This window comes from Schistocerca nitens, chromosome 2, assembly GCF_023898315.1.
Source record: "Schistocerca nitens isolate TAMUIC-IGC-003100 chromosome 2, iqSchNite1.1, whole genome shotgun sequence".
Lineage (NCBI taxonomy): Eukaryota > Metazoa > Arthropoda > Insecta > Orthoptera > Acrididae > Schistocerca > Schistocerca nitens.
In genome coordinates, this window is record NC_064615.1 from 491,944,371 (window position 1) to 491,961,757 (window position 17,387).

Genomic DNA, 17,387 nt, shown 5'->3' on the forward strand with positions numbered 1-17,387 from the left:
GGTGCAGTGTTGGGAAGTTGTGGGACAGGGAGGTTGGGAAAACGGAGTGGATCGGGAAAAGATGGGTTGGTACATTGGCAGAGGGCGGCACACAAAGATGGTGGGAGATGAGAATGTGATAGGATAGAGGGGTGGAAACTGTTGCTTGGAGGGTGTGGGGACAGTGTGTTACCATACTACTTCTCATTTGAAGTGAAGGTATACAAACAAATCTGCAGCACAGATAGAGGTACTAAAGTAGCAATGCCTTTTTACTAAAGAAGTAAGCCATTTCTGCACACTGCTGGACCATGCATTATGTCCCCTCTCGGAAAATATTGATTGTCAGCTAACATTATTGCACACCTTTTGCATAATTTATGTTCATTGCTATAAGTTTAGAAGCTAGAAAGTATTGTTAAATTGAATACTAAAATTGGAAAATCTAAATGTAGATTACAAAAAAGAAACGTGTTATTAATGGACGAATCTATTGTTAACCCCGCCATCTACTGTTACCAACATCCATTGTTGGTTGGTGACATGTATTAATTTAAGTGCCAGTTCGAGATACAAGCTAGCAGCAACATTGAGGTAGCCAAGAAACACTCAAAAAACATACCAGAAAATGAAAAAGAGCAGTTCGCTGGAATAATGAAAAAGTACATAACTGCTATTGAATCTAAGAAGCATGCTGTCAACATGCTAAAATGGAAAAAGAATGCTTGGGGAAAAATACAAGTTAAATACAATGAAGAAGCTCTAACACAAACATCACAAGAGCAGCTTAAAGTAATTTGGAATGACAGGAAAGCGAAAGCAAAGAAAATGAAATCTAAATGTAATCACGAAAAATTTCAAACTGGCAGTGGAGTAGGTGAGACGAAGATCAACGTTATAAGCCAAAGGTTGTTGATATGATCCCACAAGTTTTCGAAGGGATAGCTGGAGTTAACGACAATGACACATCTGAAGATAATGTGATACTTTCAAGCAACTTCAATGACGATAACTGTTCAGAAGGTAGTAATGAAACTGCTGAAAGTGGAACTTTATCCCATAGTCATGAACCTCGGTCTGCATTCTCTGGTGAGAGCTTATCAGAAGAAGCGCCCAGCAAAAGAGGAAGAGAACATGTGGTTGTAGTGAAGAACCAAGAGTTGTTGAAAAAAGCAGACAAGTTTCATTCCTAAAAATGTATTTAATACGAGAGGAATACAATGCAAAAATGTTTTTAATAGAAAGACAAAGAGAAATCATGGAAAAAGAGCATCACCTTAAAATGGAAATTACAAATAAGTTCAACATCATATTGCAAAAAACTTCAGGTTCCAGTTCTTCAGCCAATGTGCTCGAGAAATTTGGGTTTTTATGAATGAATAAGAAAATATTCATATGTATAAAACATATTTTATTTCCTTGATTTTTTTTCAAATGGTTAATATGTTCTTGTTTATTGATGGCATAATATTTGTGCTTATCATTTCAGGATCGCTACTAATTTTTGTTAATGCCACATCCTAATATTTATCTGAATTTGCAATATTATAAAAGAAATCTTTTCTCCTCCTCCTCTTTTTTTTAGAAATAATTGAAACATCGTATGACTTTGTAAACTCGGTTAAGAAATAAAATGAGAATGTTAATCCCCCCCCAAAAAAACATATCCATAAAATTACACATAAATGAGTCACTTTTCACTGCAAAACTGACAATCTGGTGGCTTATTTATTCATTTAAGAAGAAAAAGTCTATACTATCCCATAATTTTACTAGCAAATTAAGTACAAGTTTAATTAAAGTAATTAAGTATAACAGAGCTTTTGACAGCTTGACCTGCAGCACCTGCTACTGGCTGAAATACACATCTTTCAGTGTCATGCACTCCACAGCATCAGGGTGAAACACATTTCTGGCTTCTATTCCAAAGTTGTGCAGAATTGCAGCAGCCACAATAACATTCCCACACTTATTTGGTTTAAATCACATTGTTTTAGTGAGAATTTGGAAACATTTGTTCCAAACACTAATGCAAGCTTTATTACACATTTGGTAGCAATATGGGCTCCATTGTAGCACTGTTCAGCTCCTGTATGGGCTCGGAACACAGGCGTCAAAAGATGTTTGGACAGAGCATATCCACTATTTCCAACAAGCAACCCATCATACCGTCCATTTTCAAATTTTGCAGCAACTCTACTATTGTCCCAAATGCGCGCATCGTGCATGGTTGCCGGCCAATTGCTTACCACGTTCAAGATCTTCATATTGGCAACACAGATGATTTTTGTATTGATAGAAAGGAAATTCTTGTGATTTCGGTATAGTTCTGCTTGTGCTCCAGAAGGACAAAGTATGGGTATACGTACACAATCTATGACATTTGGGAATCCACCAGTTTGACAGAATTCTCTTTTGTTCCTTGATATGTTTTCTTGGGCCTGTAGCATGGTCAGATAAAGTGGCTTTAAGGCAACTAATTTGTTTAACATACTGTTAAAAGCTCTTCCAGCAGTAGTACAATGGATATTAATGAGATCCCCTGCTACCATTTGATAAGTACCTAAGCAAAAGATTCGCAGTCCACAAAGAAGTTGCAGCCTAAGAGACACAAAGAATGGTTTCTGTCAGAATTATGTTGCAGTAGCGGCTCCAGCATACCAAGCAGCAACTCAAAAGACTCCTTACGAAACCCAAACCGCTCTTTGAAATCACTGTCACTATACGTCACAAATGGGCCTCTTCTCTCTGTATTACAACCCTCATTCTTGGGATGTTCACCTCTTCCTCAAATTCCATATATTCTTCATAGTCCAGGTAATCCATAGAATTCAATAATCAAAACATACAACCCAAAGATTGCACCATACTCTCTTACTTTACTCCTACTACTGCCTAGAAGTAAATTTTGGTCTTATTTCCTCCTTAAGCTGCTAACGTAGTAGTGTACTCTTCAATGGTTCTCTCCACTAGCAATGAAGTAAAAAAATTTACTTCGGAAGTAAATGAAAAATTTACTCCTGGAGTAATTTACTCCTTTAGTTAAGTACTATACACTGGAAGTCACCAATTTCCTTCTCTCTTAGTAACTTACTACTTTAGTTTCACTTACTCCTGGTTGTTGCTCACCACCCTAAGCCTCTCCCAATCCCAACACCTAGTCACAAGGATCATATCCCTGTGGAAGACCAAGGTGCATGACCTGCGCAATCTATCCACCCAGCTCATCCTGTCACAGACTTATTCTACCCCATCAGAGGCTGGTCCACCTGTGAAAGCAACCATGTCATATACCAGCTCTACTGCAATCAATGCACAGGTTTTTATATTGGTATGACTATCACTAGATGTCCACCAGGGTGAACAGCCGCTGTCAAACTGTGGCCCTATGGCACAACAAGCAACTAAACATGATGTGCGTGATATGAATGGCTGCTTCACTATCTAAGACATCTGGATCCTACCCTCCACCAGCAGCTTTTCTGAACTGTGCAGATAGGAGTTATCCCTACAACATATTCTCTGTTCTCATAATTATCCCGGCCTCAACCTATGGCAACATACTGTCCCCTGTGAGGTAACGGGAGAGTTGCGGCACCCTGGAAATATTCTAAGTTCAGAGTTGGCGGCCACCACTCGGGCCGCATGGCACAGCCGAGCTCATTAGCATCCGCGTGGTGGCTCACAACAGCCGGAGCACGTGGCTGGGAATTCCTTGGTGATGCTGTGTGCCAGGAGGGCCAAAGATGGCGGACTTTGTGAAACCTTAATGGCAGACATTTCACAGTTCGTATAGAAATTAATAGAAGCCAAATGTACATTACCATTATTACCATGATGATTCTGATGGTGTAATCAGATTTTCAATATATTTATCAGTTTAAAGTTCAGTATCTGACGATAAATTATACAAGTAACACCCAGCAACGAATTTCCAAAATCTAAATGGTTCATCCCATTTCGTTGATCTATGTGTCTTTAGAAAGCTATTAGTGTAAACCTAAATTGGTATGAATTACAGGCATGTGACTTAAATAGCACATGAGTTATTGGAGGTCAAAGTGGCCGATTACCATTCATCGCATCAGGCCATAAGCACTTCACAGTTACACAAAAAAACGGTATCAGCATGCTTATAAATATATTTATTCATCTATGTCTTTGTTTGTATCCGATATACACCATTCATGAAGAAATTGGTTAAATATTTACTGTGTTATAGAAAGCACAGAGACATTAGGCTACTGGCCTACCTTTTGTTCTATGCCTTTGATATATGTTTATTTAATTTGTTTATGTATCTAATAATGCGTGTTAGAGTGTGTTTATGGTCCAGCTGTAGGAATATTTATACAATTTCAAGTTATTTAAATGTAAATCCAATACTTCGAACATGTTTCATTATGTTTGTGTGGATGCGTTGGCATGAAGACATGGCATGAGCGCTCTAGCCAATCACAGAACTCGTGAATGGGGAGACTGGATGGAAGCTAGTTCGGGTGAGGAGTGCTGGACAGTACGGGATGGGAAGTGCCGGGACAGTACGGACGCACAGTCGCGAGAGAGAGCTGGAGTGTGGAGCGATTTGTGCGTGGTCATGAGAGATAGAAATACTTCGGAGTGTGGACTTGTGAACTTGAGAGATTTCCGAAGTTTCTACAGTGAAGATGTAGCGTACGTTTAGAAGTGAATATCTCGCGAGCTATGTTGTTGATCATAACTAATTACGTGCAGTAGGAATCTATTGTTTCCCTGTTATTCAGCTTATATTTTATTTAATTGCTGGACCATTGACACCAATAAGTGTTTTGCAGAAATATACCGCATTCTCAAAAGTACTTCTACTATCCTACTCATCATTTAAAGTAGTTAAGATAGTACCTGCAGATTTTATTTAATTGCAATCTTTCATTTATAAATATGTTACATTCATGATTCGCAATTGCCGAGTGATAGAAACATTCAACCATTCGATTCACATGTGTATTCTTATCATATACTGTAGACTCAGCAGTATTTGGCCTGTAATGCAGCAACGACGTATCCCAGCCCCTAGACAATGAAACCAGCCAAAACTGAGGGTACGTAGTTGAGGGCCACACCAACATCATTTCAAATCATCATTTATTGAAAGCCCGCACCTCACACCCTTCACCCAACAGTTTTCACCCCCTCTGTCTTATCACCTCCTCCCCAACATCGTCTTCCACCCTCTTCTAATGTGCCTGTCCACCTTTCCCAGCTCCGCTACTTTTTCACTCTGTTTTCCCCACCTCCCTGCCCCACACTCTGTTGGCAGTCTAGTCCCTGCACACTCTGCCAGACAGTGCTCTTGTCTTCCCTTGCCTGTACATTGCTATGCCTTCCACTTGCCACCCCCCCCCCCCCCTCCCAGATTGCTGCTTCCATTCTACATGACAGATGCATTCTTGTCCGAGCTGAGAGTGTTGGCGGTCACGTATGCATGAAGTGCACCTGTTTGTGTGAATGAATGGTGTGTGTTTCTCTTTCTTTTTCTGATGAAGACAGTGGCCGAAAGCTAATGTGCAAGTGTCTTTTAATTGTGCCTATCTGCAACTTAATGCAACATCTTTACAGTAAGTAGCAATCTATCTTTTCTTTTCCTACATTGTTAAGTAGAAACACATTAATTACAGCCAAAACAAATAATATATGTGGCTAAAAATGGTGGTAATCATACAAATCTAAGTGAATTAATCTGATGAATAAGGCTTTTTTTTTGTTTTACCAACTTCTAAATTTGTGATTTTAAGGTGAACTAATAATAAAACATATGTTAAGCCAAAGAAATACCTTAAATATCAAAATAAACACTTGGATAAACAGTGTTAATTCACCATTTTTACCAATGTTCCAACACTTTTGCATAATTTGAACACCTAACACAATCTATTACAGCTTTGAGCATTTAAAAATGTCTTCGCAGGTGGCATTTTCGTAATAAGATATTACTGCAATACCATCATCTTACATATAAAGTGCATAACAAAGAAAGTACGCGCAGGCACACACGTATGCACGCATGTGTGCGCTCGCTCTCTCTCTCTCTTTCTCTCTCTCTCTCTTCCCCTCCTTGCCTTCCACCCCCTCCCCTCCCCACCTAACATTAATTGTGGACAGAATAACAGCATTTGCAAGAAAGCTCCACATAGGCAGCACAAAGATATATGTAGCCTACAAACCTTGAGGATGTGTCGCCTTTTACTACTCTTATCAGTATTATTACACATTTAGGGACATGAAAAATTTGCATTTTGTAATAAATGCAAATACAGATGGGAAGTCTGCCTGAAAATGTAAAAATGCAACATTACGTAATAGATGCTATTTCACAGCTAATTGTATCCAGATGAACTATTTCATCAGAGGTAATTTGAAATAGCTTTATTTTGTACATACAACTATCAAGCATGTAATCTGTTTTCAATTACTGGTACAGCACATCAATGGCGAAGGTCAGTTTTGAAAGATAATGTGTATTAGAACGTATCTGTAAAATAAAATGTGCATGAATGCAACAGGGTATCAGTGTGCTCGAAGCACTGGTGCCACACCAATTATGGATGGTTGGATGGTCTGTTTAAGATACACACCATTGCACATAGTACACAGTCATGGGACCTATCATCTTACAACAAAGAAACATGTACATTTGCATCCAAGTTAAACTGTTATAATGCAGATGTCTTTTTAATGTGGCAGTTTTTAGGGAGCAAGTGTTCTGAATTGCGGTTGTGTTGAGTACCGCTAGAGGTCGGGCCTGGACTACCTTGTTTATGACACTGCCAATTTCAGCAAGCAGTTGTGCAGTAGAGAATGCTTTGTGTTATGCATTGCTCATTGTTTTTCTTCTCTTATTTTGAAATGAGTGAAGAGATTAATCCTGGCCCATCATGTAGTTCGATTATGATCCTCACAACACCAGAGGAGATCAGCGATTCCTGTGACTATGTGACTTTCCCAGAAATGCAGAATACGGGTGTCAGATGCTGAGCTGCAAGGAGGAGCTGGGGCTCCACTGCTCCACACCCCTCTGGCAGTCATAATTCTAGTTTGTTACATTAGTGGCCAACTGCCTGCTTATAGTGTCCACACTGTGCACTATAGTGACAGAAAAACAATACCTTTAAACATATTTTGGCCATGATTAAATTTTTCACCTTACATGCAAATAAGAGTTATTTTTTGTTTGGCTTCTATGTCCAATACCTTGTTGGTTCCATCTCTAATGTTGTCAAGTGTGGGTTGAGTGCCCACAACAGAATGAAATTAATATTCTGCACATTTGTAAATATGAAATTGGATGGGAAAAAAGTAATGACAAGAAACACCCTAAATCGGTGAAGCACTAAATACACTGGCAGGAAAATGCTGGAGCTTCACAACAGAAACAATGATTTGTTGGAAGAAACAGAGCCAAAAGGAGAAAACAAGCAAAGACCATTACAGAAACAAACTGTTCAAGTTTTTGCAAAAGCAAACATTCCAGTCAGAAAGCTCCCCAACTATCAAAAAGTTATTTCAAAGTAGTGAGGCACTGTCTTTAGGCACACGTAGCGAATACCTTTTCATTTTGTGCGTCTGACCATTTACAAAAATGTAAATTTTGCTGAAAATATATGCTACATTTTTAGATCCCTACACATTATTTAAAAAAGTGTCACATACAAATAAATAGAAGAAACTTGCTTTTTGAACTTGAGACAAAATAAGCTCCAAACATTTAAAAAGATTTGAAGATTACTAATATATCTATTTGTTACAAATCTAAATGTAATTTCTAACTGTACTGTGAAAGCTCAATGGCAACACAAGGAGTACATTGAGGAAGCTGTTGTAATAAATAAGATGACAGTATTCATGTACAAGTTAAACTTCAATAACTTAGCAAAAAGATGGGTATAAGTTAGAGTGTTACTATTATATCTTTATTAAAGTACGCATACATGTGGGTAAATCATTAAGAACAAACTAAAATTGCGTGAGGAATAATAAGACTGTAGCTGTCTTAGCAGTCTGTTAAAAAGAACTATACTATTGCATCCACCAGTGAAAAAGCCAAAAGTGGAAAGTGCTGACAAAGCCAGAAGAACGATAACTGAGCTACATAAATGAGTACAGATATAAAAAAAACACCTCGAAGAAGAAAATGATAATGTAAGCAACAACGATAAAAACACATAAATAACAAACATTAGTAAAACAAGTGGCAAATATAGTGTTTTTGTTTTTCTCCAAATGCTGAGATTATCAATACAGCAAAGAGGTAGAAGATACTAACACAGGTGGGTCCAAGGAGAAAGTACAATTTTAAAATGTATAATGTTCGATTACAAATGTATTAATTGAAAAAAAAAAATGAACTGAAGTAAATCAATATGCCTGGTACAAAGATTTTTGTACATGAAGTTTCTGAAGTTTTCTTGGCATAACTGACTGATGGTCTGCTTTAGGGTTTGTAGTCAAGTTGAAAATCCTATTTTATGAACAACCATTTTATGAGTGACCTATCTGTCTCCTTTGTGTACTCTGAGTAGCAGTCTCGTATGTGTTCACTGCCTGGACTGGCTGGCACAGCACCTGATGAATACAACAGAGTCAATTGTCAAAATACAGAGTGCAAAATGGGACAATCAACCACAAAATGTTCTCAACAAGAAGAGTGCAAAGGTAAATAGAAAAGTCAATCAGAAAATGCTCTCAACAAGAGAAATATAAAGATGAACGTTATTTGAGAAATGAGTTTTTATGATCATTGTTAATTTATATGTTGCTTCAGTTATGAAGCAGTTTTTCTTCTGTGCAAATGGTACTTAAGCAAATAATTCAAATTAAATTGCAGATTGATGATGATGATGTTGTTTGGTTTGTGCAGCACTCAATTGCGCCCGTACAAAGTCCCAATTTTTACACTGTCCAGTTGTTTTACACAATACAATTTAGACTCCGTCATGAATGATGATGATGATGATGATGATGATGAGGATAAACACAAACACCCAGTCCCCGGGCAGACAAACTCCCCAACCCGCCTAGGAATCAAACCCGGGACCCCGTGATCCAAAGGCAGCAACGCTAGCCACTAGACCACAAGCTGTGGATAAATTGCAGACTGAATGTGGTGAAAATATTATTAGTTTACTCAGAATAAAACCACAACTATTTAGTAACAATTTAATAATACCATGTACAACAACAACAACATTACCACTGTTTAAAAATTGTTTTCGTACATAAGATTTTTTTAGAAAAGTTCATATTACTGATTTCTTTAGTTAGCATGCAATCAGTTTCAAACTAAACAAAATCCCTGTCACGATAATTACAACAAAAATCACTCACCATTAAACCAATACAGATTGTCAATATATGAAAATAATCTTAGCAATGAAGAAATAATAACAACTAAACAACAAAAATCACTTACCAGAAATTTTCCAGAACAGTTCAGGGATGAAACTGTCAACAGCCTTGTATCTCTCAACTACAAAGCCAAGAGTTGGGAACTGACAGCTTCCATAACTGATCAATGAATCACTGAGTTTTTCAGGAAAAACCTTCTGCAGTCGAAGTGTTTGGAACCGAGTAAATGCAGCACCTATAAGAAGAGTTATACGGATGAAATTTGAGGGATGAGGTGAGGGTTCATATAAAACAATACAGAAACCAGAACTTCATTATTTCAGTTCAAGCTAGACTGCAGGCTCAGCCACTGGATAAGTGGGAAAGGAAAGAGTCTTGTTATTTTCTATGTCCTGTTTTCCTCGTCCCACAACAATAACATGAGTAAGCAAAGACAAGGAACTGGTAATACATTGGATTACAATATCTTGTCAGAACACAAACATTAACCAAGGATTAAAAAACAATTATGACCAGTAGTGTAAAATATTCCAGTCTGTTATCGAAACAACAAAATGTGATAATGTCTCTGGTTTAGCTCTACTAGTTTTTGATTTGTGATATTATATAAAACATTTTCCATAAATGAACAAGTTGCTTAGATTCCTCACTAAATACTGGCTCATGAAACTTTGTAAGCAGACTTTTGTCTGGCATCTCTCTTCATGTTGAGACAGCCAGCATTCCCATGGCACTCTCCTGTGAGTCAAGCGCACCTGTCACCTTTCATTCTTACTTTCTTTCTTTCAGTAGCCACCAGAAAGATCGCGGGAGGCGCACATCGGAACGGCGCGTCACGGACAGTAGTCGCCGCAAGTAAAGTCCCGTCCACCAGAGGGCACGCGAGAATTCGGCCGCGCCCTCTGCCGGCGGAACAACAACTCAAGCAGCGTGGGCCGTGCCCAGTCAGTTTTACATCGGGCATGCCTAGCAGACAGTTCCCGGTCTACACTATGTGAAGTGCGATGGACAACGTGAATCGTGTTAATACATTTTTATATGTCAATAATCCCCATTAGATTTATTTAGTATAGAACCCACAGACTTAAGCAACATTCTAAGGGGGGATGCACATATGTTTTGAAAGGAGTCTTCTTTGTAGATTGATTGCACTGTGCAAGTGCGCTGCCAAGGGACTGAAGTCTCAAATGTTTTACTGCTGATGAGTGTGTGTGATCATTCAATTTTATATCCCCACACACTGTCACACCCAGGTACTTTTAAAATTGTTACATCCAGATATTTTTATGAATTTACCGATTTTGATTATGACTTACTAATATTTTAGTCAAATTATCATGTTCTCACATTTTGTGAAGTGCATAATTTTACATTTATGAATATTTAGAGTAAGTTACAATCAAGGCACTATTTTGACATTTCATCAGAATCTGACAATATTTTTGTAGCTTTTTTGAGGCAGTAGTTCATTACAATTAGCTGGACCATATGCAAAAAGTCTGAGGTTATTAACAAAGAACATGAGCAACGATGATCCAAACACACTTCCCTGAGATATGTCTGAAGTTACTTCTACAACTGTCGACGAGTCACTACCCAAGATAATGTGCTGCATACTCCCTATCAATAAATTCCCTCTTTAGTCACAAATTTTGTTTGATACCCCGTATGGTGGTTCGAGGGCATGCTGAAAAGTAATGTCTCCATTTTTTTATGTGAAGACACTTAAAGTTCTTTAAATAAAACAAACATTATTGACATTCTTATTCTTTATTCTTCAAGTCTAAGGAGGCAATGAAAACATTTCTCCCAATGAGAGACCGGTTTGTTGATACCGTTACTGTAGAATGTTTGACTTTATCAGAGCCACAACCTCATGTCTGCTTGCACCACTTCATCACTATGAAAATGAAGTCCTCAAAAGGCATTCTTTAAATTTTGGAGACACACGAAAAGTGGATAGGGTCAAATCAGAACTGTATGGAAGATGATAGATGGCAGTGAACACAAGGAGTCAGATTGTCACAGATGTTGCAGCATTCATGTGTGGTCTGGCATTGTCATGTTGAAGGACAGGGTGCTCCATGTCTGGAGGAACCTTTCAAATTCCAAACTTGATTACAGCACACTGTTTTCATGCACCAACATTGTTCCACACACACAACCATGTTACACACTACAATTTAGAGCACTCTAAAGGCAGTGGGCTGCAAATACGTAGACATAAAGAATGAAAATGTACAACGTTGACAACATTTATTTTATTTAAAAACACTTTAAAAGTTTTCACATAAAAAACAGGGGCATTACTTTTCAGCATGCCCTCGTACTTCCGTTGAAAGATGTTGGTGTGGTACTATACCTACCTGATTTTCTTCATTCGTGCCTTTCTGAATGTCTCAAAGCACTAATTGGGTTCAAAGGACCAACATTTTTTGAATCCATTCTGTTCGACATAGAGGAGGTCATTCTGCTTGAGATACCTCATTATGTTTGAGCACAGAACACTCTCTCAGATTCTACAACACTTGGACATGAATTATACAGCAAAGTGCATTATTGTTAGCTGCAACAGGCAGAAGGTGTGTTTTGTTGGTGCTGCAAATTTTAGCAATTTTTTGGTTGAGACAAACTTACTTCTTCAGCACACTGGCATAGAAGTGCGCACAGAATTAGCTAAGTAAAAATCTGTGCAGTAGGCACATTTATTTAAATATAAAAGCCGACTGAAGATTTTCCCTTGGGTGACACCGCTTGTACATGTGCCAATTTAAAGTTCTATATTCACATATTTTACTATTCACGTCACTTCTTCTGCATAATCTTTCATTGATTGTATCAATACCCATTTGTATTATGATATATTGTGAAATTTCGAACATTCATGAGTGCCGCAATAAACTAGTATTGTTATGGTCAATTGTAGTCTTAAACTAAATTGTGCTCTTTTAAATTTTTTAAGAACTGTAGGCCTATTCTCATTCAAAACAATCTTTCTCTAATTTCATTGGGCAATTACATGAGGAATAGGTGAGTTTCAGAATTTACAGAGGCTTACAAAACTATATTTTTGTAAGTCAGTGGTACTAGTGTTTTGGATACGTAATTTAATTAATCGCAAATCAACATTTGTGGTTCACAGTTCAGCCAAGGTATACATCACTCCTGAATTTCACACTGTATGTCAACACACATAAATGTGTATTTTTGAGAATTTTCAGAAGCTATCACTGTCCTTTGTATAATATACAAACAATTTGTAACAAATTGGGGTTTGTTATTTAGTTACTGTGGTAGATTTTCCACCTAACATTTTGTGTTACATCTAGTTTCCCCTTAAGAGAAGTAGCTCAATATGTTATCTGCATTTATTGTACATTAACTCGGTTTTCAAGTTTGCCAACAACTATAATTAACATCAAAACATTTTAGGAAACTAGTAATTTCTGTGTTGCCTTAACAGAAATCTCATTTTGTGTATCTGCTTCAATTCTTATAGGAAATTAGCAACTTTTCAGCTCCACAGATAAAAAGATAATCAGCAGGTTTAATTTAAAATGCTTTGTTCACTGCCTAATAATACATTGCACCAGCCAAAATGCAGACCCATTGTGAATGATGATTGCAAACACGGGATGAATTGGTTGACACTTGTAAGCAGCTGGAAATTGCCCTGACTACTGTCAAATGATTTACAGCTGCTGCGAATCGGTGTGTTGGAAGAGCTCCCAAGAGTCATGTACCTGTGATACCTGTAACAGAGGTACCTGAAGTACTATCCTCTCCTGTAGATCCTGTCTCCTCTGCAGAAAGCACAGGATCTATCATTACCAGTCCACTTGGCTGCGAGTGATGTGTCAATGGTACACCTAGGCATCCTGTACAGTGATGACGGGGACCAGGGAGGACTCAGGTTGTTGTACCGATCCCCCTAAACCACCAAATTTGAGGTGTCATTTTTCATTGAGACTGAAACAATGGGACTCACTTCACCTGTTGGGGGGAAACCTGTTTTGTCCAATGACAGGAGGCGGCAAACTCAAAAGGGTAGGGGTCTGTTAATCGTAGCCAGCTCAAATGTACAGCGAATGATGGAAATGGCAGCAAGGGACACAAAAGGATGTCAGGTGCAGCCAGGGTGTACACCCGGGGGTCTCACTCAACATGTTGAAGAGGCTATTCCAGCAGCCACTGAGGAAACAGGATGCAACTAACTGCAGATCATGGTGCACGTTGGAACAAATGATGCACGTTGTCTGGGCTCCAAAGTCATTCTTGCATCATTTCAGCAACTGTCAGAGAAGGCTGAGAAGACCAGCCTTGCACGTGAAGTTTCAATGAAGCTCACAATTTGCAGCATTGCCCACACAGCTGATCATGGCTCTTTGGTTCTGAGTTGAGTGGAAGGACTGAACCAGAGACTTCGAAAGTTCTGTGACAAGCTAGGCTGCGACTTCCTGGATTTGCGCCATAGGGTGTAATACATTAAACCAGCCAAAATGCAGCCCCACTGTGAATTCTGTTTTCAAACACAGAAATCCAGAAGTATCAGTGTAAGATCAAAAGAAATGACTCCCACAGAAGAGAGTATTGAAACCCTAATGGTAAACTGCCGAAGCATTCACAACAAAGTGCCAGAACTTGAAGCGCTCATCAAAAGCAGTGAAATTCTTATAATACTACATACAGAAAACTGGTTGACAGCTGAAATTGACAGCAGTGAGATTTTTGGCAAAAATTTAAGTGTATATCGAAAGAACAGACAAATTGAAAATGGAGGTGGTGTATTTGTCACAGTAGACAAAAAACTAAAATCCATTGCGACAGAAATTGAAGCTGCGTATGAGATTGTTTGGACAAGACTCAATATCAACGGTGGACATAAAATGATAATTGGGTCCTTCTATCGCCCTCCAGACTCATCTCCTGACATAACTGAAAACTTCACAGAAAATTCTAGTTCACTTGCACGTCTGTTCCCCAATCATACTGTAATCATCGGTGGAGACTTTAATCATCCAACAATTAATTGGAAAAATTACAGTTTTGTTAGTGGTGAGCGTGATAAGACATCCTGTGAAACTTTACTAAATGCCTTCTCTGAAAACTACATAGAACAATTAGTTAGGAACCCCACTCGTGATGGAAATATACTGAATCTAATGGCAACATATAGACCTGACCTCTTGGAGGTTGTCCACATTGAAAGTGATATCAGTGACCATGATGCGGTTGTGGCAAGAATGATTACCACAGTACAACTAAAATAAGCAGAAAAATATATATCTCCAGTAAACTAGATAAAAAATCAATAGTGTTATATCTCACTGAGGAACTTGAAACTTTCACCTCAGGTCAGGAGCAAATAGGGGAACTCTGACTCAAGTTTAAAAGAATAGTTGACCACACACTGGAAAGATATGTACCCTGTACAACAGTTCATAATGGGAGGGAATGTCCATGGTATACAGACACTGTAAAAAAAACTTCTAAAGAAACAGAGATTAGTGCATAATAGGTGTAAAACAAAGCGTAAGGCCATACATACATAGATGCTGAATGAAACAAGTCTTTCTGTCTGTCAAGAGCGCAATGTGTGATGCCTTCAATTACTACTTAGCACAATATTCTAAAATGACATTTCACAAAAGCCAAAGAAATTCTGGTCATATGTAAAGACTGTTAGTGGCACAAAAGTTAGTGTCCAGTCCCTAGCGAATAAGACAGGAACTGAAACTGAGGGTAGCAGAGCAAAAGCTGAAATGCTTAACTCCATTATCAAATTTTCCTTTATAAAGGAAAACCCAGGAGAATAGCCCCAATTTAATCCTCATACCACTGAAAAGATTAATGAAATAAGTATTAGTGTCAATGGTATTGACAAACTGCTGAAATCATTAAAATTGAACAAAGCTCCAGGCCCTGATGGAATCCCTGTACTGAGTTTGCAGCTGAGTTAGCCCCTCTTCTCACTATAATCTATCGTAGATCCACTGAACAAAAACCCATGCACACTTCTTGGAAAAAGGCACAGGTCGCACCCATCTACAAGAAGGGTAGTCGAAGTTATCCACAAAACTATCATCCAATATCCTTGACATTGATTTGTTGTAGAATCTTACAACATATTCTGAGCTAAATCATAATGAGGTATCTTGAACAGAATGACCTCCTCAGTGCCAACCAGCATGGTTTTTGAAAATATCGATCATGAGAAACCCAACTCTCACTTTTCTCACATGACACTCTTAAAGCTTTGGATCAAGTCAACCAAGTAGACACAGTGTTTCTTGATTTCTGGAAAGCATTTGACTCCGAACTGCATCTATGCTTATTGTCAAAAGTATGATCATATGGGGTATCAAGTGACATTTTTGACTGGATTGAGGACTTTTTGATGGAGGACACATCATGTTATCTTGGATGGAGAGTCATCGTCAGATGTAGAAGTAACTTAGGGTGTACCCCTAGGAAGTCTGTTGGGACCCTCACTGTTCATATTGTATATTAATGAACTTGCAGGCAATATTAATAATAAGTCAGGCTTTTTGCAGATGTGCAGTTATCTGTAATGAATTACTATCTGAAAGAAGCTGCATAAATACTCAGTCAGATCTTGATAAGATTTCAACATGGTGCAGAGATTGGCAACTTGCTCCAAATGTTCACAAATGTAAAATTTTGCATTTCAAAAAATGAAAAAAAAGTAGTATGCTATGATTATAGTATCAATGGAATGGTCACATAGGTACGGTCGTGGGTAAAGCAGGTGGTAGATTTCAGTTTATTGGTAGAATACTGAGGAAGAGTAATCAGTCCACATAAGAAATTGCTTACAAATCACTCATGCAACCCATCCTAGAATACGCTCAAGTGTGTGGGACTCTTACCAGATAGGTCTAAGAGGTTATATTGAACATATACAGGAAGGGCAGCACGAATGGTCACAGGTTTGTTTAATCTATGGGAGAGTGTCACAGAGATGCTGAAGGAACTGAAATGGCAGACTCTTCAAGACAGACATAAACTATCCCCAGAAAGTCCATTAACAAAGTTCCAAGATCCATCTTTAACTGATTACTCTGGGCATATACTACAACCCCCTAGGTATTGCTCACACAGGGATCATGAGGATAAGATTCAAACAATCATTCTTCCCACACTCCATAAGTGAATGGAACAGGAAGAAACCCTAATAACTGGTACAATGGGACGTACCCTCTGTCATGCACCTCACGATGGTTTGCACAGTACAGATGTAGATTGTAGATGTGGACATAGACAGTAGTTCCGTAGATCACTTCTGTTACCCAGTTGTAGATGAGTGTTGCCTGGGATTTCTTCCAAATAATGAGCAGTTTTTTTAAGGGTTCTTCCTTATATCACGGTTAAGAGAGAGGCCAACTTAGCTGATAACTCTGTATAGAATCCTATAACATTTCCGTTGGACCCACAGACTTTGTTCAGTTTTATCTATTTTAACTATTTCTCAACATTTCTGACACTAATATCTTGGCTGATAACTCTGTATGTAATCCTATAGCATCTCCACTGGACACATCGGCTTTGTTCAGTTTCATCAATTTTAACTATTTCTCAACATTGCTGACACTAATATCTATTTCATTCATCTTGGCAGTGGTGCAAAAATGGAACTGGGCAACACTCTTGCATCTCCCTTCATTATGAAACATGTAAAAATGGAGTTTAGCTTTTATGATTTTGCCTTCCTGTCTCATCCATGGTTCGACTGTTAATTTGGTATACTGACAGCCTTTACATATGACCAAAATTTCTTTGGTTTTTGTGAGATGTCTTTTACTAAGATTTTGCTATAGTTGGCATTGAACATATTACACATTTTCTATCTAACAGCCATATGTGTTTCATTTAGCACACCTTTATCTACAGCCACAAACTGTGTAGTAGTTGCTATTTCCGCACAGAGTCTGTATACCACAGAGTGTCTCTCCCAGCATGAACTGACCTACTAGGTACATATCCAGTATTTGGTCAACTATTTT

The 17,387-nt window shown here is 38.3% G+C and overlaps 1 protein-coding gene across 3 annotated transcripts in view; it reads right to left on the reverse strand.

Moving 5' to 3' along the window:
• Positions 1-17,387, reverse strand: part of LOC126236443 (DNA topoisomerase 3-alpha) — a 222,279-nt gene that overhangs the window by 149,656 nt on the left and 55,236 nt on the right. For all 3 annotated transcript variants that reach the window (XR_007544915.1, XM_049945758.1, XM_049945757.1), the window contains exon 5: positions 9,428-9,598. Coding sequence is in view for 2 of the 3 variants with exons in the window: in XM_049945758.1 (XP_049801715.1) it covers positions 9,428-9,598 (171 nt within the window). In the remaining variant the exon portion in view is untranslated. The remainder of the gene's footprint in view (positions 1-9,427; positions 9,599-17,387) is intronic.